This window comes from Plectropomus leopardus, chromosome 16, assembly GCF_008729295.1.
Source record: "Plectropomus leopardus isolate mb chromosome 16, YSFRI_Pleo_2.0, whole genome shotgun sequence".
NCBI classification, from domain to species: domain Eukaryota; kingdom Metazoa; phylum Chordata; class Actinopteri; order Perciformes; family Serranidae; genus Plectropomus; species Plectropomus leopardus.
In genome coordinates, this window is record NC_056478.1 from 7,821,172 (window position 1) to 7,844,729 (window position 23,558).

The following is a 23,558-nucleotide window of genomic DNA, read 5'->3' on the forward strand; positions in this document are numbered from 1 at the left end:
TGTTCAAATATAGCAGAACAAGATCTACAACACAGTACAACCAACACACCCTCGCGGTCAGACGCACACACGGACACATGGGAAGACAAACAGAGAAGACAAATTTGTATAGACGCACACACACACACACACACACACACACACGCACACACACACACACACACACACACACACACACACTCAAACACACACACACACACAGCTCCGAGTTGTCATGATTGATAGAGACAAGAATTTCTCTGGGGAACGACTGATCAAACATCCTACACACACACACACACACAAAGAAATGCACACACACTCAGAGACAGATGAACAGACTACAGGCCAACAGGACAACTTGTGTATTAAAGGGGATTTTTAGGAGATTAAGGATCCGGTGACAATAAAAGATCAAAGCGTTCAAAGTCCACCTTAAGACAGAATCCACGTTTGTTTACTGACATGACATTTCAACGAGCCCGCGGTGACGGGACTTAAGTGGATTTCACAGGGATGAGAGCACATTTAACAGCTCACACCTGTTCACACCACAGAGGGAAATACAACTGCTGACGGAAATGGATTCATCTCAGAAACAGAAATGACATGAATTCTGCTCCATAGTGGATGTTTTTTTTTTAAAACATTTTACTCAAGAATCCCACTCTTAAGTCACAGGTTTATATTTAAGAGACTTTGGCAGATCTCACAGCAAAACGAGCCATTATCGCCCCACATTGGCTGAGAACGTTATGCCCGGGCCACACTGCCTGCATGAGCACCGCGTGTGCGTTGCAGAACACCTACGGTAACACGGCGCCCGTGTTACGAGGTTAGCTACTCTGCCTGTGTGAGCATCGCCAACCCGTTTTCACTCCAAACTTGCTAAATAGCAGCACTCTGTCAGTGCTTTCCGCGTACAAGCATACGCCAAAAGCCACCATGCATCCAACCCGAACACGAAATAGATATATATATATATATATATATATATATATATATATATATATAATATATATATATACTATTCAATTATTCATCGCACCAAGCTCTCGGAACGCAGGGAGTACACTGAGTACAGATGGCACAGCAGAACGTCAGGGACATTAAAAGTGAAACTTATCAATTCATTCTGCTGAGTTGCAGCAGCTTGAATTATTTGATCTGATCAGCTCTGAATAGATCGACGGATCAATTATCCACCCCAAAAGTCACAAACTGCTGCTGAGGGGGGAAAGGACCAGCGAAATCCTCTGAAATTCAGAGAGGGGACACAAAATGAGACAAGGGGACTCACTTGTCACTCACACCTGCTTGTAATTGTGGACATACAGTCCTCAGAGCAGCAGGCAGCTCTGCAGCAGCACCGTAGCAACGATGCTGCGTGTGCGAGCGTGCGAGCGGCGACAGCTCAGCGAGGTGGCCGTGTGGCCCGGGCGTTTCCTATGCATTGTCACCTTAAGCACTTACATGAAAAAGTGTATTTGTTTTAGTGACTTAAGGCCACTTTGAACAGAGGTGGTTTGATTTAACAGCATTTTTTATATTTACCTGCTCTTTACAAAGTGAAATCAAAGACAATTAAGAAATCAAATTCTTCATTTTGTGCTTTTTTTACCGTTGAATTTTCTCATTTCAAAACAAAACATGTTTTCACATGAAATTCTTTTCTCTAACAGGGACAGCAAAGCAATATAAACAATAAAAAGGATAAAATAACATATAATGTCAGAGAGTTAACCAATCACCTTCATCCAAACGGTATCATCATCATCATGCTGTCAGTCAAAAACCTCATCTCCACAAAGTGAAAAAAAATCCCCTTAATTTCACACAGTGTGTTTCTGTATAGACTTCATGAGCTGTGGGGTCAAATGCAGAACACAAAAAAGCACGATTATTTAATTTTCAAGTTTAGCAAAAATCAAATGGATGGAAGACACTGAAATCAAGAGCTGTGGGGTTTTCATCTGACAGCAGCGATTGTCTGAGTTAATCTCCTCAACATCAGCATCACCCTCTGAAGAACTTCACAGGCTGTACAGTACTTCAGAATAAAAGCTCCTCACATCAACAGAAATACTCCAAATAAACACTGAGCCTCAAACAGCCAGGCCTCGGTCTGTGTTACAGGCTTTACAGGAGAACTCTGATATTCTTTGACCTGTACACATGCTTTTGTGTCTAAGTGAAAATGGGAACGACAATTTTTGAAATAAGCCCAGTATTGAGTGAAAGCGCTGCAGCTGCTACCCATTAAACAGGCTTCAATGTAAACACTTTGGGCATTTGCGCTCCATCAATTCACATTCACTAAAGTGCTTGTTTTGCCAATGACAGGCTGAGATTTTTATTTTAAGTTTCTGACAACATTATAGAAATGTCTACAAAGATAGACCATTTTGTTAAAGAGTAAGATCTTTTTTGTTTAACCAGAAACATCCCTGAAATCGCTATCGCCGAACTCAGCAGACGCCATGTAAAAAATTGCATTTCATTCAAAGTTGACAGAAAAACAAAGGTATTTTCAATGTTGCAACAATTACCACCTCTGGTTTGGTTGAAATAAACCCTCAATTCACCCGTTACATAAGGAAATATGATGGCTCTATACATACTAAAATTACTATTTATTTAAAAGGAATTGGGTGGAATTGGTGGGAGCAATTTCAGGGCTCTCTGGGGTTAAAAGGATCTTGCTCTTTAACAAAAAGGTCTATCTCTGTACAGATCCTTTCCAAACACTTAAAATAACAATCTGAGCCTGTAAGTGGCAAAAACAAAAACTTCAAGTGGACGTAAACTGACAGTTCTGTAATGCCATTAGTGGTTACCGTTTTGCTGCAGATGCATGCAGCTGTATCACTTAATACTGGAACAGTTTAAACAATTGTTGCTCGCATTAGTCACTTGGACACAAAAACATGAGAAATATAGTCCAGGTTGAAAAATACTGAAGTTACCTTCTAACATCAAACAATTCATGAACGGATTTAACACAAAATCATCTGTGCATGTTGCTGCTGCTTCAAATTCATTTCACAAAAAAATACAGTATGCAAGCAAAAAATTAATAACAGTTACATATAATTAGGCAGGAAGCTGAGTTATGAAATGAATGCCTGCGTGTAATTGTAATTATGGCCTTTCACATAAAAATAGGAGTTTAATAGAAGTTTCATTGAGACAAGCACCAACGTCATTAATGGAGGTTTTGGCATTAAAGGAGTAAAAACGCTTTCTTGGCAACTTGTAGTGTATTACTGGAGTGTTATTACATCTTTAGCATATGCAATTAAGTATCTCCAATTCATCCTCTATGAAGTTAGTGCTATTAGTGGAAATAAATCAATGTGATACAGTCTGCATGCTGATACAGTCTGTAGGCTTCCACAGTGTTTTTGGACCCAACGGAGGAGCCATAACGCTGGTATCGCTTGTTTGAAAATGTAAATTTAGAGCCTATAATATATCTTAAATTGACGATTGTCTTAGTGCTGCCTTGGCAGGACACACATGGTTAACACAACAGTAATATGTAATACTTAAAGCACAGCTGGGGTCAGATCACTTTCCATAAACAACTTAAGGACAAAAATGCAGTGTGGTATGCAGACAAGCATCTTATGTAAAAAGTAAATTTAAATGCTGGAAGTCTGAAGTTTCCTGAATTTGAATTCAAAGTGCTTTGAACCCAGACGTGTTGCAAAATAGGCCTACAACAAAAACTTGCAGAGAAGTCCAACACCTCACGAATCCAGTCACAACACAGTCAAACCAGCTCTTTTCAAACACCTTCTTCAGCCACAAAGATGAGCAGATGAGTAATATTTTTTCAGTGAAGACCGCACTGATTTTTTAAGAGAAATGTGAGCTAAAAAAAAATATTCTTTTCACTTCAAATGTTGAAGTAAAGAGAGTTAATTTTTTTCACAAGGAAATCGAGCATATGGAGTCCCAGTTTACGTGCAGGTGATGGTAAACCAAACTCTACAAAATGTGATTTATCTTATTCCTAAAGGGCAGTTTGTGAGAGGCAAAGTGAACCCTACATGTGTGTCTCTAGAGGCGTGCTTCACATGTTTTTGGGTTTCACCGACAGCTGAGTGAGAATCAAAGGATGACATGCTAGAGCTGGCCTGTCGGGACGGTCACGTGGCACTAAACTCAAGCTACATCATTTATTTAACTAGCACTGTGTCAAGCTAGGTCGGTTGGGCAGGGAGCTAGCATGACTGGCTAGCTGGTGTGGTTGGCTTGCTGGGTTAGCTCGTCAGCGAACTGGGCTGACTGGTTGGCTGGTTCAGGCTTTGTGCCCAGGGCTTACTGACTCTTCTCCTGGTTCGCCAGGCCTGGCTGATGTTTTCTGGGCGGCTGTTTGTTTCAGTCTCTGTACCTCAGTCCGATGATGTCACTTCCTGGTGTCCGTGGTGGAGTTAGCTGTAGTGTCCGTCTTTGTCGCAGTCTCCTCAGTGTTTCCGGGGGGCTGCAGCGCCGTGGCGTTAGGCCCGCCCCCGTTTTGAAGTGTTTCTTGTTTGTACTGTTGCAAGGCGCGATTGACGGCATCCTCCACCAATCGCCTGCTGACCCTCAGAAGCTCCGCCTCATCAGGCTCAGACCGACGACGCCCACCTGGGTAGAACAATCACAATACAACAACGTTAAAATCATTCACACAAACACATTATCACACTATCAGAGAAACTGAGGTATGTTTCCAGCCACCAGACAGATGTGAGTCCAACTTTAACCTCTTTTAGCTCTGGTTTTGGTCCCCTCCAACGCAGAGGGAAATTCAGATTCAGATCAGATGCACTTTATTGTTGCCCTCTTACTTTATTAAAATTGTATTCTGCTGAGCCTAAAACTGTCTTTCACTTACAAAAATCTGCAAATACCTCCTCTCATCTATCGATCTGATCAGCTGTGAACGTATCAACGAGCTGCGAAGGAGATAAAGAGAAATCCACCTGCTGCGCTGCATTCATGGACCCGCAAAAACGGCGGATATTAGTGTGACACCACAGATAGACTGACACTAACCGCTACACCGCCCCCTGCCTTGAACACCAAAGTAACAAAATAACACAAATAAACTAACCAATCGAGGCAGCAGTTGACCAGCAGCTCCTGTGTTCAGCGAGGTAAAATTACAGTTTTTGTCTGTGGAGTCTGGATTTTGAAGAGAGCATAGTTAAGTTTCACTTTTAGTTCAGCTTCCTGTCAGAAAGGGCTGTCCGTGTGGCAATTACTGAGCATACAAGTGGATAAGTGAGACTTGGATTATACTGCACAAGTTGTGTGAGAGTTTGTAAAAAGATGGTTTGATTCAGTGTTGCTGTTGTTAAATGTGGTCCTCTATGACTTCAAATCATCAAGAATGGCTGTTTTTGGATTCTTCGTTCATAGTTTTTTAAGCAAAAAAAACTATTCTTCAAAAATTCAGTATAACATGGTATAAGTAATTGATTTACAAATGATAATTTGGAAGGCAAAGTGTTCCTTTGATATAAAATTGATTAGTGTGGCTTTAAAGTAAATGAAGTAATATTTCACTGGAATAGTGCTCTGGGAAATGATTTATATGTCATTTTCTAACATATTACTGAATTATGTATTTGAGAAACTTTGAGTTTAAGTCTCTTATGTTTCTGGAAATATATATCTTTGCAATATTACAGTTCTTGCAGTTTATACCACCTAAAGTGGCACGCATTGATGCTTTAAAACCTGCTGCAAAAAGCAGTTCTGAGGGGATCTTCAGGGGAACAGTAATCCATTTCCAACCTTATAAAAAGAGTATAAATTTGGAATTTGAAACCTTTTATCACAGTGGCTTTCCCATTGTGTTTATGCCAGTAGCCAACAGTCTACTCGATTATATGTGACAGGACTGACATGTTTAAAACCTTAACTGCAGTCACATTTAAAGCCATAAAGTCTGTTATGAATTTGATTGTAACTGTAAACCTCCCGTGGTGTTTGGGCGTCTTTTCATATAACACCAGGGCTGACTTCATTTCTATTCCAGCGTGTTCAAAATGAAAACAGAAAATAACTATCTGACAAGGATAAATGAGTACATACTCAGTCATCGCAGCCTGAATACAACAACGATAGATTGGATGTGACGACAATAGACAAGATGTGACAGAGTTGATAATAACAGATGAGGTAAACAAAGATCTCTCGGCTCTTCTATACGTGCATTTCGGATTTAATCTACCTCCTGGAGTGATTGAAAAGAAAGTTAATTAACAAGAAAAGCTCTATAGTGCACGGTTGGCTCTGTTTTTGCGACAGACAAAATGGCAGACAAAAAGACGGTGAGATAGACGAGGAGCCAGACCAACATTAAGCCAGTTAAGAAAAAAAGTAAGACGCGCAGACAGTTAAGGCAGGCAGGCTGTACGATGGACAGTCTGCACTGAACCATTCAGAGAGAGAGTAATAGAGAATCATTCAACCATCCAATCTGCCGGACGCGCACATACACACACACACACACACACATAAACACACACACACACACACACACACACACACACACACACACACACACACAGACACACACTGCTGCAGAGGTTCGAAAGCCACTCCAACCATCTCAACATTTGATTACCAAGGCCAAAGGCAAACTCCCAAAGCCTATATTTTACACCACAGATCCCAGTGGACCCACAGGCTTGTTTACATTTGAAAGCAGTGCGCTGCTCTGTTATTCATTATAGAAAGTGATAGTTCATAAAGTAGGAGGAAGACAGCGAACAGGGAGGATAAAGGTTTGTGGGGGTCAGAATCATATCCATAAAGTGTATACTTTTCTCTATTGTATAATACTTTTCTTACCAACCTACTGCTACTGTTAATATTTCAGTATTATTTATTATTCTTTTTAAAGGAGACCTGTGCAGTTTTTAGCAGCTACTGGTACTATGGAGCTTTATGACACAAAGTATCAATGACTTTTAGGCATATGGACTTTTACATCAGCTTACGCAGTTATTAATAAAACAAAGTGCATCTCAGGTTTGGTGTATTTTCTCTTTATGTATCATTAGGGACTTAAAATGTATAGTATGTATGATTTTCAGAAAAAATGATGTATAGACATGTACAGCATGCATCCAAGAGAAAAATACAAAAATTGTGGACATAGTGCATTAAAAACACAAATATAGAGAGGAACAACATCAAGTGGACGAAGCTAATTCCAAAACAAGAGAGTAAAGGAAGCAGAGGATGGAAAGGAAGAGCGACGGAGAGGAAGCCTGTTTTCTGTTGGACAGGGAGGTGCTGGTGATTAGCTTAGTTAGCTGAAGTATCAGCTTTTCCATGACAACACATGCAACATGTCTGAATAGTAGTGAGTGCTGTTTGTACAAGCATTGTGGGGAGGAGAGGCTAAGTTTAAATGATTACAAAGGGAAACAGTTGCTCCAGTGTATACACTAAAGTTGAAGGGATGGCTATTGTGTCTGAGCTTGTTTATCAGAAAAAGAGTCAGTGGAGGATCCCCCGCATCCATCGACAGAGGTCCTAGCTAAGCCCCTAATGTCCTAAAATCTCCAGAACGTCTTAAAATCCTAGAAACATCCGGAAATCCTAGAAATTTCCTTGAATCCTGGAATTGTCCTAAAATTCTAGTAATATCCTAAGATCCAAGAAATGTCCTAAAAACGTCCTAAAATCCTAGACGCATGCTAAAATCCTAGAAATGTCCTGAAATTCTAGAAACGTCCTAAAATTTTAGACATATACTAAAATCCTAGGAACATCCTAAAACCCTTGAAATTTGCCCAAATCCTAGAAACATGTATGAGGCTACTGCGACTGGCTCCTGCAAAAGTGCCCCCAAAGCAAAGCAGGTTCAGTTGAATTTTCCTGCTCCAACGTCTGTTCAAAGTCCCTGATATCAGTGAAATGCACCTGTTAGTTTCCATACAAGGGACAAGGTAGATTTATTTGTCATGTCTTTTTATAATACACAACTTAACAGTTCCAGGTATTGTACTGCTAGGTATAAATTTAATAAGATGAACAAATGCTCTCAGTCCATGGTGACCTGCTACAGATGATTTACTGTTGGCTCATCCATGCTGTGGATATTTTATACACTCCTCTTTTATCCTCCGGCTCTCTGCTGGGTTGAGATCAACCATACAGACTACTGGAATAAATTCCAGTTACTCTTACTGCAGCATTTCACCATCGCTATCAGTGTGTGCACATCCATTATGTATCCATGGATTTGTGTTAAACCAAATATTCATCCTGCAAACAACAAGCCAAACAGAAGCACAGCCGCATATGAACACTCATGCTCACTCATCCAATTACGTCACTGTGCGCTCCAATCGGCTTCACCGTCTTATTTTTCTGCTAAATTGATTTGAACCTAACATGGTGTTCTGTTTTTGTACACAGAAGTCACGGTTTATTGAGTTGTTCTGTTGTGAGAAGCCCTGCTGCTGTTGTACTGCGATGATATTTGATAACCTGCAGCCTGCCTGTCAGTTTAACTGACTCAAACCTTTGACCGCAGTTTGATGAGGGATTTGAGCCCTCAGGACTGCAGCTGACTGAATTCATTTAAAATCTGCTTCTCTTTGTGAACCATAAACACACCCATATGTGGAACTAAGAGGATGTTGGCCATTTCTAATCAAGCTGCGTCAACTAAAACTGGAGTCAGTTTAAGAGTGATTTACATAATTTACACCTGATATTAACGTGTGTCTTGACATATTATCTGGATAATGGCCTTTGCATTTACATCTGGAATTAATAAGCGCTCATGTTATCTTGATTCTGCCCACATTGTAATGGAAAGTCAATATGCTAATTATTTCAGAAGGGCTTGTGGATTTGTAAAATAAAAATGGCAGATCCCTGGTAAAGGGAAGTAATTAATGCACTTCCCAAAAGGAAAGACTTCTGACAGTACTCAAAGCTACTGCAAGTAGTGAGGGGACCTTTCATAACACTAGGTGCATTTTGTACTTAAAGGGACAGTTCAGTCCCAAAAACCCAAACTACATATTTTAACTCTTAGCTGTGGGGCTATTTATCAGTCTAGATAGTTTTGGTGTGAATTGCTGGGTGTAAGAGATATCGGCCATAGAGATGTCTGTCTTCTCCCCATTACAATGAAACTACACAGCACTCGGCTTGTGGTGCTCAAAGCACCAAAAAAAACCCAACAATATTTGCAAAACTCAACAGCAATGTCTCTTTTCAGAAATGGCTACTTAAAATAATCCACAGACCTTGTTGTGAGCAGTTTCATGCAGAGATTACTTTGTCTCAACCAAACTACATTCGACAACCGCATCACCGCGAAGTCGAAGGTGTGTATCTACTGTTAGCTGAGCTAGCACCACTAAGCAAGGTAACATGTTTTCAGTTTTTTAAAAAGTTCATACTGGAGAGAAGGCAGACATCTCTACGGCCAATATCTCCAGCTAAATAACCTAGATTAATAGATAGAACTAAAGGTAAGAGAAAAATAAGTAATAATAATAAGCCAAAGTCAGTGTCAACTTGGTTCCCTCTTCAAAAAGCCCATTGGATTTTTCCACTGGATTTCGGATTATCGCAGAAAATATAGTCTATGGTAAACAAATGTTTTGAGGCCTAAATGCAATCGCATTCAGCCACAGTCACGACAACTTCCCTACCACACAAAGGCTGTAAAGCCATGTTCGGCGTGATGATGTTCTGTAGTCTCATTTAGCCACTTGTTAGCATCTACCTTTTTTAAGACATATAAAAGCTTCAAAGTTCATGAGTGGGGTATTTACAGACAAATTTTATGTTTTAGAACAGAACTTGAAACCTCTTAAACTTGTGTTAGCCACTAAACTTATTTTAGCCTTTTAAACAAAAACCCATTCAAAAAAAAAAACATTAACTTTGAGACAAGGGTACCAGAAGCACTAAAACGCAAACTTAATCTCCAGGTTTTTTGCGCAGCACTCTATGACTGACGTCAAAGTGGCTACGTCCTTTTATTTATACAGTTTATGAGTACAACAGTTGCTTTTTTTGTTTACATGATTTATACTGTATTTACACAATTTTGTAATGGAGGGAGTTATAAAGACATACACGGAGGAATGTCTTAAATAAAAAATTGTATGTATTTGTATGCTACAACATGTGAAAGTCAAATATCAGCAAGTAAAACTGTTGCATTCAAAACCTTTAGGTCTGTAGACACAAACCTTTGGATACAGTTTCTTGTTTAAGTAGAAATGATGAGATACTGTATCGATCTCTGTAAGAAAATCCTTGTATTTGTCCCCTGAGGGACTTCCTCTGTCAAAAAAGCTACAGCAGAGGAGAGGGGGGATGGTTGCCAACACAAGGCCATAAACTCAGTAATGGACAGCCTCCTTAATCACTTCCTTTCCTGCTTCCTTAAACTGGACACAACTGCTTCTGCTTGGATCATTTAGATAAACTCAATTAAACTGATGAGGGAGGTAAAGTGATCATAGAGAAATATGATATCAGCTGAAGAAAATGCAGGCAGATTCGGTGTCATTGGTCGGAATCATCATGACGTAACTGTTATTCTTAGACCAGTGCAGTTTTTAAAATGCTATTGAGTCAAACTACAGATGTGACCAGTTTATTCCAATATGAGTGATGTTGATTCATCATGATTTCTAAAAAAAGATATTCCAGTGATTACATAATGCTTCAGGTGATTATTTAGGGTGAGTCATGGTCCAAAGGTGGGTTGCGAGGCCATTCTGAATGGACCACAAGTGACTCGCGAACATGTCAAGTTTGTAAAAAACACATCATATTTTGATTTGAGAGGGTGGCTGTTTTTCTCCCCAAAGCTACAAATATTTTTCCTTGAGTCTCCCTGTGAAAATGCATGAAATCTATGTTCCACATGATATGTTCAAGGACCACTGGAAATTGATAATTCACTGACAGTTTCTGTTTTTATAGTTTTGTTTTTGGCTATAATAAATGGTATGATTTTGACCACAACCCGCAGATGTGGAATGCATGTTTGCTCAAATCTTCAAAAATTTTAAAAGAAAAAAAAAAAGAAAATGGAAAAAAAAATTACAGAACCACCTCAAAGAAATAATATATTTCACCCTAAAAATAAAAAAAATCATCCTCACCCCCCCAAAAATTACCACTATTTTTAAAAAAAAAAAAAAATTAAAACTTAAAAAAAAAGTTTTAAATAAAAAAAGTCAAACAATTTCCACATACAAAAATATTGCCAAAAATTGTCAAAAAATTTTTAAATCACCAACATTTTTAACGACAAAAAGGCCATGGAGTTTTACAGAATCAAGTATTGCCAAAAAAAAATCAAGGATAAGAAAAAGTTAATTTTGTTTTTATGATTTGTGTGAATGTCTTCAAATCCGCGAAATGCCCCTGCTTAACAGAGACAGCAACCCAGTTTAATGACATGACGAAAGGCAAGTATGATGCTGAATATATTAAACTGTGTGGACCTTGAACTGATGACTAAGGAGAAATCTGGACCCATGTGGATAAAGCAGTTGGAAACCACTGATTTGGATGATCTTTTGTAATCAGTATAATCACTGTAATCCAGAGGTTGCTGAAGGGAATCACAGCATTAATCATCTGAAATTGATTGTTTGATGATCAGAGTGAATTTTTTTGCCTGTAATCATGAACTTTGACATATGTAGAAGTACATACTTGGGCGTTTGGCATGGAGTGGGTTCACATCTGCAATATAAACACAAACATCGAATATTAAACGAACACACACACACACACACACACACATAAAAGAAGAGATATTTCGCTGTCTTGTGGATTTCATGTACTCCCGACTCAGCAGAGCCATAAAAGCCTCTTTGTCTGCTAACATAAGGGAGAGATTTTTTAGTGCTACACTGCAGTGATTTTTTAAGATTAGGTTTGGACCTCTGGGCTACAGGAGCACTGAAATGGATGCACAAATATTCTGAACAAAATATTGTTATCCAAATCCACTGACTGTCATACTGCCAAAAGCTGCAAGACTCTGCGGTGTATAAATAGGATGCAGGTGTGCAGTTTTTGAGTGCGAGTTGAGACAAACCAGCATAATTTATTACACAAAATTGTGAACTGAAAAAAAAAAAGTCATGAAAAACAACCCTTTGTCAAACGATAAAGTGTCTGAATGTTTTTTCAGAGGAGGCAGCGCTTTCAAAAACAAACGGCTACATTTTATGGGAAAATTGAGGACATACAAGGACTAAATCATTCATTCTTCCTCCTCTTTTTTAATCAGATATGTTCTTGCTGATGTTATGAACATAAAGAAAATATGAACCCAACATACACAGACTTCTGCTTGCCTGTTCTATCTATGTGTCTTTTAGAAGAGGCGTGTGTTTGTGAGAATTAGTTTTTTATCGACCTCTTCGATCTTGGTCTGACAAAATGAAGCCCTTTATGGTGGCAGTAAAGCCGCCCTCTGTACCTGTTACACACACACACACACACACACACACACACTAGCAGAGACACAGATAAGCCTCTCTCACTGTGCACTGACTGATTCCACAGCAACAAGGATATCTCTGTCTCTCACACACAAATTCACACAGTCAACAATATCTTTCACACGCACAGACACACGCATATTTCTCAGAGTTTAAAGATCGAATTACTTTGTCGTCACACAACAACAATCACGTTCAGGGAGACAACTGGCAATTGCAGAGGCATAAGAAATTGGCAACTTCTTAAACTTCTGTGGTTATTTTCAGATGTATTTGTAACGTTTAAAGCTGTATAGTTAAATACGGCGGTGCAGCCTAAGTGATGTTTCGACTGTGTTTATTTTATGTGCTGTGTTGCTTTGCTAGTGTCTTTGATGAACCAAATCCAGCGACACCAACACTCAGCAATGTACTGTTGTGGACTGGGGCCGCAGTAAATAAACATATTTTAGCCACTTTAGCAAAACATATTATGAGCTCAGGTTTGAGATGTATTTGAAATAATTTTTCCAAATTACACACCTTACACATTAACCAATCGAGGATGCAGTAGACCAGCAACTCCAGTGTTCTGGGAAGTAAAGTTAGTGTTTCTGTCAATGGAGTCTGGTGGCTTTGAGATAACGTCAGAAGGGGCTATCTGGCAGCAACGTAAAGTGGTGCAAATATTGTAAATATGGCATATACTGGTTCTGAATACAGTTTCAGTGGCTGAAAACCAACCACTAACCACCGTTTTTAAATTAAGTCCCTTACCTTCTGGTGAACAACCATGAAACCTTATTTTGGACAAAATATGTACGTTAGTTAATGGCAAAAGAAAAATCTTTTTTTTTTTTATGTTTCAACTGTGTCATGAATCACAGACATTTTAAAAGATAATTTTGGATCTCAACAAAGTTGCAATTTCTGTTAAACTGTTGAAGTATAAAACTGTAAAAACACACAATTAGTACGACTAAGCAAGTCGCGTGCGTGATGTGTATGAAGCCTGTGTGTTTTGTGCTTGGATGTACTCACACCAGCAACAGGTCTTAGTTTCCCAGCTGATAAAAAGACCAGAAGTCACTGAGTAAAACACATCAGGTCAGATAACGTCACATTCGTGCTTGGAACACAGCTACAATTACCTACGTAACAAGCTGGGTGATGCAGACGAAACTAAATGGCGCTACAACAAACTTTAGACAAAATTCATCTTTCTGGATTTGCGACAATGTCTTTTGTATCAACAGACATCATGAGTGTGTTTCATGGCACAATTCAAATGTGATCAACAACACATTTGTCTCTTGCTGTCAACTACTTATAGGCTTATATAGGGGACATGGGGGACACCAGAAAGAGAAGGTCTTTGCCTCTTCATATCCTCGCTCCTACATCTCCTCTTTCTCTTTATCTTCCAGTGTTGCCAACTCTTCTCCAATTAAAGTAAGTGAACACGGGGCGCCAGCTCTGACAAGAAAGCAAGTGGGCGGCCCATGCACAAAGGCTATATTCTTTCTGCAGCAGCCGCTGGTTCGATTCCAACCTCGACCTTTTGCTGCGTGCCATGCCCCCTCCATCAAAAATGGTAAAATAACCACAAATTACTAAAAAAATAAATAAATAAAAGAAAGGAGAATATAGCCAGCACTGGCTTCAAAAGTTGATAAAAGTTGCTAGATGACATCATATGCTCATTTGCATATTGGTGACATCATCGCACATTAATGAAAGCATTAAAGTCCTGCTGACTTATCTTCCATAGAAAAAGCCTCAACAAAACATCTGCATTGCATTAGAGCTATAGTGCTTAATCATGGCGCACTACTTTCAGGTGCATCGAATCCAGAGCGCGAGAGCGTCACCTTAACCACTGAAGCTGATTACAACTGAACATCCACGGCGAGCATCGCCTAATCTGCTCCTGTTTGTCCCACACCCACTGCACAGCGCAAGAGGAGAGAAGGGGAGAGACCAAGGACTGATGGGCAATAAAACATGGACTGCCATTTCTCTGAGCAGCATGCATGAGAATAAATTACAATAAGGGCTAATATATTTCTGTCTTTTCCCTAATGGTTTGAATTAGACACTAAATTAGTCGCTATTAGCTTTTTAGAAATAAAAATGCAAAGAGGGTCTGAAAAGTCAATTACTTTAGAGAGAAAGTTGCCAAGTTGGCAACACTGGTATCTTCTACTCTTTCCTTCCTTATTTAATCCCTCTGCCTCTTTCTATCTTTACTTTCTACTTTTTTTTTTTCTGGCAGTGTTGTCATGACGACGGGGGGATAAGAACCAGACAGGCACTTCAACTTTTAACAACGCAGAGGTTGTACTGACTTACATCAGGTTTTCTAGCAGGTTTCACTACCTCTTGTATTTAAGTGCGCTCCCTCTCTCACATCTGTTTGACTTTTTCTTCTCCTTTAACCTTTTTGTCTCTTTCTCCCCTCTGACTTTCTCTCCTCTGCGCCTCGCTGCTTCTCTCTTTCAGGCTCATCTTTCTTGTATTTATTGACTGGTGTGTCTCAAGACCTGTTCTCAAATATCACTCCTGATGTCTCGCTCTGTGAACTGGCATCCATTTTTCCTCTAAAAGCAAAAGCTGTATATTTAACTCAAGATATGAAAAGTGAAAAAAAAACTAAAAAGTGGAAGAGCTGAAGCCTCCAAGTATTAATATTTAGATTTCAGTGAATGAGAAAAAAGGCCCGTTTCCACCGCACAAACTCAGGGGCAGTTTTACAGCATCTTGCCCGTTGGTGCATGTCTCTACCACAAGAACCACCCGCGTAAGACAATTTTTGAGAACTTTTATAGGGGTGAAAAAGGTCCCTGCCTCAGGACAAGTACTTCAGAGTGGCCCCGAAAAACTGCAAACGCCTTTTTAATGCTGCATTCACATGATGTAGGAATAATTGGAATGACGACTTTCCCACCAGGACAATTGACGTTAGGAGACTCTCATGTTGTAAAAACAACATGGCAACTTGGAGATAAGTTGCTGACTTGACGTCATAAATGCATGAACATGGTGGGCAAAGGTCAGTGTTTGGTCAATGGTAAGAAACGTATTATTAATTCACATATTAAATATAATTTTTTAAAGATAGCATCCCCCCTCATATCCCCTACTGCTTTTAAAAGGCAGTAGTTTTCATGAATAAAATACTGACTTCCCAACTCCAAAACTACAACCCTCAGATATCACATGAACGCAGCATAAAGCACAGCAGAGGAAGAAGAAAAATAAGTATGATTATGCTGTCTTCACGTGCTCCTCAAAAATATCATAAGTACCGTATTTATAAGTTACAGGAAAATGAACAGCCTTACAAAGTCGTGATTATGAGTGGGAACTGAGTAATTTCGATGATTTGATGAGTTGCTGAGTTGTGACATTTGCGTGAGATTTCAGGGCAGCAGAAAGGGCTGAAAGCATGGAAACAGTGTCAACAACTCATGGTAAAAAAATAGATATTTCGTTCTTAGTAGCTATCATTTACTTTTAGCTGTTGCACATTTTAGTATATGCAACTAATAGCTGTAGCAAGGAAGCAAACTTTTAACTATAAAGCGTGCCAGGTGAGTATACGGACATTGATAACGTTATTTCATAACACGAGTTGTCAACTTAAAATTAAACTATTTAAAAATATAAAAAATCTGGAAAAAGCATTCAACCTCTTGTTCAAAAGTTCTTAGCATTAAAATACAACCCCCACCCCCACATCCCACTTTACGACCTCAAAGCACATGAACAAAACAAAGTCGGCAGATAAACTTCCCAACTCAGAAACTCCAACCTTCGGAAATCACATGAACGCAGCATAAAAACCCAGCAGAAGAAGAAAAACAAGTATGATTACGTCAACTCCAGAGTCCAGTGAGTTCTACAGGGGACATTCACTGCAATGGAGACACAAAGGCTGAGAGGACAGACTACGAGGCCGTTCTTGTAAATGTTCCCGCCTCCTTGGTTTTACAGCAAGTTCCTGCGATGGAAACACACCTAAAGAAATCTGAGGGGACTGAATTTGTTTCTTTATCAGTATGCTTTACACAAAACTCTGCCTTAACATACTCTCTGTCTTTTTTACTGGTGTTAATTGAGCCAGACTAAACCTCTTAGCCCATATGGTACAAATCGAGCCAATTAGTAGATTCTGGTTAAACCTGTTGTGAAAATGAGATTAGTCCAGAATATCCTGTCTTCTGTCCAACAGCAGCAGGATGCCAGGATGTGCTTTCATTACTGTCTGTGTTTTTAAGCCAGGCTAGCATTATGGCTGCAGGGATGGCAAAGTCAGTCTGCTTGCTCCAGAAGGATATATCTCAACTATGGCTACGACTAATGAAAACCTTTAACCATTGTTTAATCTGCAAATTAATTTATCGATATATCGATGAGTTTTTTGGTCTATAAACCAAAGAAAATAGAGAAAAAAAGTCTACTATCTTTCTTTAATACTCTTTTAATCTCGCTTCTTCTTATCTTTCTTTTATATCTGGCCAAAATCTGATCTGTTCATATCTGGTTTGGGTCACTTTCATATGTGTTTCTCAATCGCATACAGGTCTGATTGCAATGTGTGTGTCTCAACAGTCATATCAGAAATCATGCAACTTTTACGCAACAATTCTGAGCTGGTGAGTCTTGTGGAGAGGCGCTGACGGACGAAGTTAAAAGTCATCATGAAACTTGTGATAGAATCTGTTTCATTGAAGCCATTCACATCACAATCCCAAACTCCTGGCTCTGACTCTGTATCCACACACACTTCTGTTCCCAAATAACAGCTGGCGCTCCACAAAAAGCCATAATCAGAAATTTGGCTCCCTTTCTCCTCGTCCTCGTTATCATCTTTTCATAATCTGCTGGCTCCCACAGCACATCAACTTATAAATGAAACAAAAGATACTGACTTCAGTGGCCTCCATGTTAACCTATATACAACAGCATGCTGCGTGTGACGTCTGTTATTGGTTCTTTCACTCATGTAGGTCAGTCCTGTGACCAGTCAAACAAAAAACAAAAAATGGATTTGAGCAATAAATCGGAATTTAGCATGAAGGCTTTCAGAGTGAATGTAGCTTAAATGCTTGCAGGACTAAATGCATTCCTGTCAGTCTTAACTGCAATTTCTGTTAAGTGCTAATTAGCAAATTCTAGCATGCAAAACCAAGATTGGAAACATGGTAAACATCTTTACATTTGCCAAAAGTTGCTTTGTTACTATGCCAAAATTAGCACTTGGCTCAAACAACTGCTGTGCTTAAGTACAGCATAAAGCGATGCTAGCATGGATATATTATCTTAGTTTGCATTTTTTACTACTATTTAAAGTAATCAGTTCCTCTTCTTAAAGCCCTAAAAATTCAATACATATTTTAAAGTTTCTGTGCAAAAAAAAAAAATCCCTTCATTCCTTAAAATGGCTTGATGTAACTCTACACATTTGCCTAACTTAGCATACACAAATGTATACATATGCAAATTGCACGGCTTGCCTGCAGCTCGAGTGTACCTGCTCGCATCGACCCTGCTTATCTCTCTTTACGTCAGAGACATAATAATATGACTATGTTGTATGACACCTAATGATGTGTTGCAAATGCTAAATAAACCTCGTTTTTGATTGCAAACACTGAAAAGCTGAAGTGAAAGTAAAACTTAGCTTGCAAATTACAGCTCTGCCTGCGATACACCTTGTTTCGCTGTAGCGTTGATTTGATTGGTTTTTTTGGGTTTGTGACATCACAGACCAGGGAAGTCAGAATCTGTGTTTTTGAGATTTTTATTGGTACACTGCAGTCTCATGGCAATACTCAGTCTCATGGAAATACTCAGTCATGGCAGTGACAGCTTATTCTGCTTACGATTTGTCTTAACACTATACAGGTATGCTAACATTATTAAGAACTTAATTTTCATTGACGGGGTCTTTAATAGTTATTAGTTTCGGCCTTAATTCTGTTACATTATAGTTAATCAAATGAAACCTCCTATTACTTTAGCTTCCTCTGTCAAAATGTTATCCTTTTCATCTCGAACATATTAGCATGCTGACATTAGCATTCAGCTCAGGGCACAGAGCTGCTGGTATATCTGTAGACTTGTTATTTTTTCCTTTCACTGTGTTCCTCTTTCACCGTCTCACTTCCTCCGTCTGTCTCTGATGTCTCTGGGTTTTCTAGTCACTCAGAGGGGCAAAAAGGTTGAGAGGTTGTTGGTGTACAGATGCTGCGTTTGGGATTATGACTGTGCTGTTAGCGAGCTGCAAGTCTGCACTCTGTCAAGTGACAACTACTGTGTGTCTGCTTTGTTTTGATTTCATTCCCGGCGTCACCGTTCGGCTTTGCTTTACTTGGCGCTGAACTCCTCTCCCGGGCTCTGCTCTGCTGTGATTTATGTTGTGCTATGCAAAAACCTTTTAACACCATTACTTCAAAGTCCCTTACACACTTATTCATCCTGTTTTTCCTCCGGATAACTAATAGAGTCCACTTCCTGGTTGGATCTGGGCTGACATACTGCTGAAGTCTGCCAAAATATGTTAGCCGGCCACTTTCAATACTTTGTACTTTCCATGATGGAGAGAGCACTTTGTCATGTTCAGTTCCAGAGCTGCTAACCATACAGAAATACTTCATCACATCTGCATGCAGCATCAAAAGGCCTCAAAATAATCCCATTAATCTGATTCACTGGATACAGCAGCCAAACTGATTGTGTTTTCATTCAGGCTTTTAATCTGCTGCTATGACTAATTCCCTCTTAAATTAACTGATTTTTGAAAGCTCAAGTGGCAGTGTAGGCAGAAAAAGAAGAATGCAGCATATCTTGTTGGAGGATGAAGATAAAGCATGAGAAAAATGGGCAGATGAAGAGAAGAAGATGAAGAAAGGGGGACAAAGAGGAGGAGGAAGACTACTGTACAGTATGTGATGTGAGGAAGAAGAGAGCGTAAACTGAAATGAATTGAAATGAAATGAATTGTATTTAATTGAACTGGTGTGTGCAATATGGAAATGCAAAAACACCAGAGGTAAAATGGAAAAAGAAGGTGAGATGGTGCATCTGCGGACACAGCAGGAGGACCGAGAAGGTGAAATGAGGAAGAATAGACCTTCGAAAAGAAGTAAAAGACAAGGACAGAGGGTGACATAAAGACTGGCGCTGCAGGGGTGAGGTGGGGGTGAAGAGTCCTGATGGTGGAGCAGTTTCCTGAGGAAATACCAAAGACTCTCTCAGACACGAGATTCATACTGCAGCCCAGTTTAACTCATTCATATTCACACTGTTATTCACACTATAGCTCATATTCAGGTTATAAACTTATTAAGAATAAGCTGTTTAAGCTGAGATTTTTGATGAATAATCAGCAGAAATGTCGATACAATGACAAAGTGGGTAAAGGCAAATCATTGAATAGTCTGATAAGTTCAGAAAAATACATCACTTCACTGTCCTGCAACCTTTAAAACTAGGAAAAAGACAACACAATATTTTAATATCCCAAAATCCCTGCGTTCGAGACCCCTTTGCTCTGACTGGTTGTTTTCCTTCAGCTGTGGTGGATTTTAGCAAATGACACTAGAAGCACTACGAAGTGGCAGAGGAACATGATTTTTTCTCACAGAATTTTTGTCTGTATTATTGTATTATTTTAGGAAAATATGACAATTTCAGCAAATATGACAAATTCATTTTAATAAAAATGACTAACTGTAGCTTTAAATGCAAACACAAATGCTCCCAAAGGCTGAACCACATCAGCGTGTTGTGCTTAAAAGTGCACTTAATTGAGATTAATCCACTTCATTGAACAGTAGGCTGGAGGTTGAATGTCAGATCAATAAACCTGAGCTGTTATCCGACGGGAGAGCTGATGGATCCAAACAGCCCTCACCAAATGGCCTTTGAGCTAAAGAGTAAAATTATGCAGCTCTAATCGACATAACTTTCCAAAACTTTCCCTAAAATGCGGCCTAATGAGGCTGCATTTCTTTCAATTCGACAACAGAGAAAAATCATTACATTTCTGGCAATCTCTTCCTTATGCCGGAACAATGGATACACGGTGCTGGTGCCCAGACGAGTGTGAGACTGTTCCTCTCCACCAGCGCCCTGATCGACAATTTCACGGCCGGTAAATTCCTCCATCAAGACGGCGAAGACCATCAAAGCTCTATTTTATCACTCATGCTATTTCACACCCAGCCTCAGGCCCTCCTCAAGTCTTCATCATCCTCATCACATCACTTTGAGGGCATAAAAAGCTGATGTGCTCACTGATAGTTATATCAGCCCTTATATAATACTGACAGGGGAAATAATAGTGTAAACGGATTTGGCAATGCAGAAACTATCCAGTTGGAAACTGTTAATATTGTCTTTGTGACCTGAACATGATGAACCGTGTGAAACACAAACATCATTTTGGGAAAAAGGATGGTGAGGTTGGCCTTTTTTTCTCTTAACGAGAGTAACCTCTCCCTCCTTTCTTGTCATTTCTGTCCTTGAATCCAAAGAGAAAGAGTGAAAAGCACTCCTCAGCCAAACTTTTAATAAATTATTTTGGGGAAAAATACAGCAACATTTCAGATGAGAAGACTAAGACACTAGTGAATAAGACAAGATAATTATTTCTCTCTAATGTGTTTTAAAAAAAAAAAAGATTCCAGTGCAGTCCAATTATTTCTTGAATAATATATAAAGTACAACTTTTTTGCTTTAACTTCATTAGTGTTTGTGTTTGTATTTTATCAAGACAAAGAAACTACAGCTATGCTTTCTGCTCTGTGAGTCTCTACTACATCTTGTTTCCACACAGTCATATTGTGTGTCTGTATTTCCATATGGTATACCGCAATGATACTCAATATAACTACGGTGCCAGAGTGTATAAAACAGCATCAAAACAGAGCTTCAAAAAAAGTGCCAGTGGAGGATCCCCCCACGGCTGCCAGCAGAGGTCTTGACTAAGCCCCTAATGTCCTAAAATCCTACAAACAACCCAAAACCAAGTTGATGTGATTTATCCTCTAGGGACCATGAATGTGTATAAAAAAATTCCAGGCATCTCATCTACAAGATGTAAAGATAATTCTGGATTTTGGGACCAAGATTGTAGATTTATCAACTAAAACTGACATCCCTAGATCCATGCAGCAAAAACTACTGAAAAAAAAACATTTTCAGCATTGCTTCTTTCAATTCAAGAAAAAAATCGAGGATCTCTTAACATCTGGGTCAAAGGTATAAAAGCTAATGAAGACACTGAAGCTGTGCAGCTGTACAGGTGCACCGCCTGTGAACGCAGTTAGACTGCAGATCAAACAAACAACGCAGCCCTTCTAGTGTGAATGGACAATAGGCGAAAAAACATGCCCTGCTTTGATTTGACATCTTCACTCCTCTAGCCTGCTGTCACGGCACAAAGCAACACAACCTAGTCTGTAAGCTAAGTTAATAAAAGCATAACAAGGCATGACTTGACTATCAGCTCCGCACAGCCTGACTGTGACTAAATGTGATACAGTGCAATTTCAGAGTGAGGAGTTCAGTGTTTTCATCTCTCAGAAAAATCAGAGCAACACAAAGAATCACATGCCTCTCCCTATTAGCATCGCCCATGTCCAAGCCTTGTCTAAGACACCAATATGGCTTATTACTTACTTAAAGAGACAGTTCAAACTAAAATCAAAAATTACACGTGTCCGCCTTCTCTTAAATATAATGGAAGATGGCACTCGGCTTGTGGAGCTGAAAGTGCCAAAAAAAGCACATTTTAAAAACTCAACAGCAATGTGTCTTTCCAGAAATCATGACCTGGTTAGTCAAGATAATCCACACACCTTGTTGTGAACAGTTTTATGTAGTAACTATTATTTTTCTCCTGAATTAAGATAAGATTTAATTGATCCACAAGAGGGAAATCACTTGTTACAACAGCTCAGTGGAACATTAAACACGGAAGAAAACAAATTCAAAAGGAGAAAATAAAATAAAAGAAATACAGAAAAGGAAAATATAAATAAAGAAATATGATCTGAATTTAACAACTACCAACATATATATATATACTACTGCACAACAGTCAGTATTACACAGGGGAATTGCATGACGACGACAAATTACAGTGCAACATTAACAGTGCTACATTATGATCGCGTACCAAATACAACCGACAGCCGTATCAATGAGCAGAAGGAAGCCTGTATCTACTGCTGGCTTGCCTAGAACCACTGAGCAGCTAACATTACCGCTCAGCTGAGGAAGACGCCACTAATGTTTACAGCTCGCACTGTCAAGAGCCTCTCATCCATGAATAGATGCCCACCTCCTTCTGTGCATTGATACTGTTGGTGGATGATGTTCAGTAGAGAGAAAATAGTCCCTGCATAAAAGTGCGCACAAAAAGGTCTGTGGATTATCTTGAGTAACCTGGTCGTGATTCCTGGAAAGAGATTTCTCTGTTGAGTTTATTAAATGCGTTTTTGGTGCCTGAGCACCACAAGCTGAGAGCCATCTAGTTCCATTATATTTAAGAAAAGGCAGATGTCTCTACGGCCAATATCTCCAACACTCAGCAACTCACACCAAAACAATCTGGACTGACAAACAGCACTACAGGTAAAGGAAAAAATATATGCATTTTTTGTTATGTGTTGAATGGTCGCTTTAAATATGTTAATGCTGATGTTGATGTTGTTGCAGCTTTATTATGTGCTAGATGTCTTTATAAAGAGCGCTGGCTGTGTCTGAAACATCTCTAGCTGCAACAGTGTCCGGCTGTAAAGCGACACTGGCTGTGATCCAGTCAGATCTCAGCACAATCAAACAGTGGGGAGACGAAGCACTGAAGAAGTCTCTTATTGATTGCGCTGTTAAGAAGGAGACACAGTGCTGTTTCTATTTGTCTTTCCACAACAAAAGCGCAGTTTCTTATTCCCTGTGGCTGAGCTTTAAGGCCCGTGCGCAATAATTTGAACCCAGCTGTGCCTCCCCTCCGCTGTGTCAGGACCTGACTTGTGGAGAAGAAGCAGTCAGCCAGTACTCAGGTTTGGCTTTTTCTGC

At 39.5% G+C, this 23,558-nt stretch overlaps 1 protein-coding gene across 2 annotated transcripts in view; it reads right to left on the reverse strand.

Annotated features, from left to right (window-relative positions):
- Nucleotides 1-453: 453 nt before the first annotated feature.
- Nucleotides 454-23,558, reverse strand: part of LOC121955533 (A-kinase anchor protein 7-like) — a 65,581-nt gene continuing 42,476 nt past the window's right edge. For both annotated transcript variants that reach the window (XM_042503539.1, XM_042503538.1), the window contains exon 10: nucleotides 454-4,614. In XM_042503539.1, the coding sequence (XP_042359473.1) occupies nucleotides 4,394-4,614 (221 nt within the window). In that variant the 3' untranslated portion in view covers nucleotides 454-4,393. The remainder of the gene's footprint in view (nucleotides 4,615-23,558) is intronic.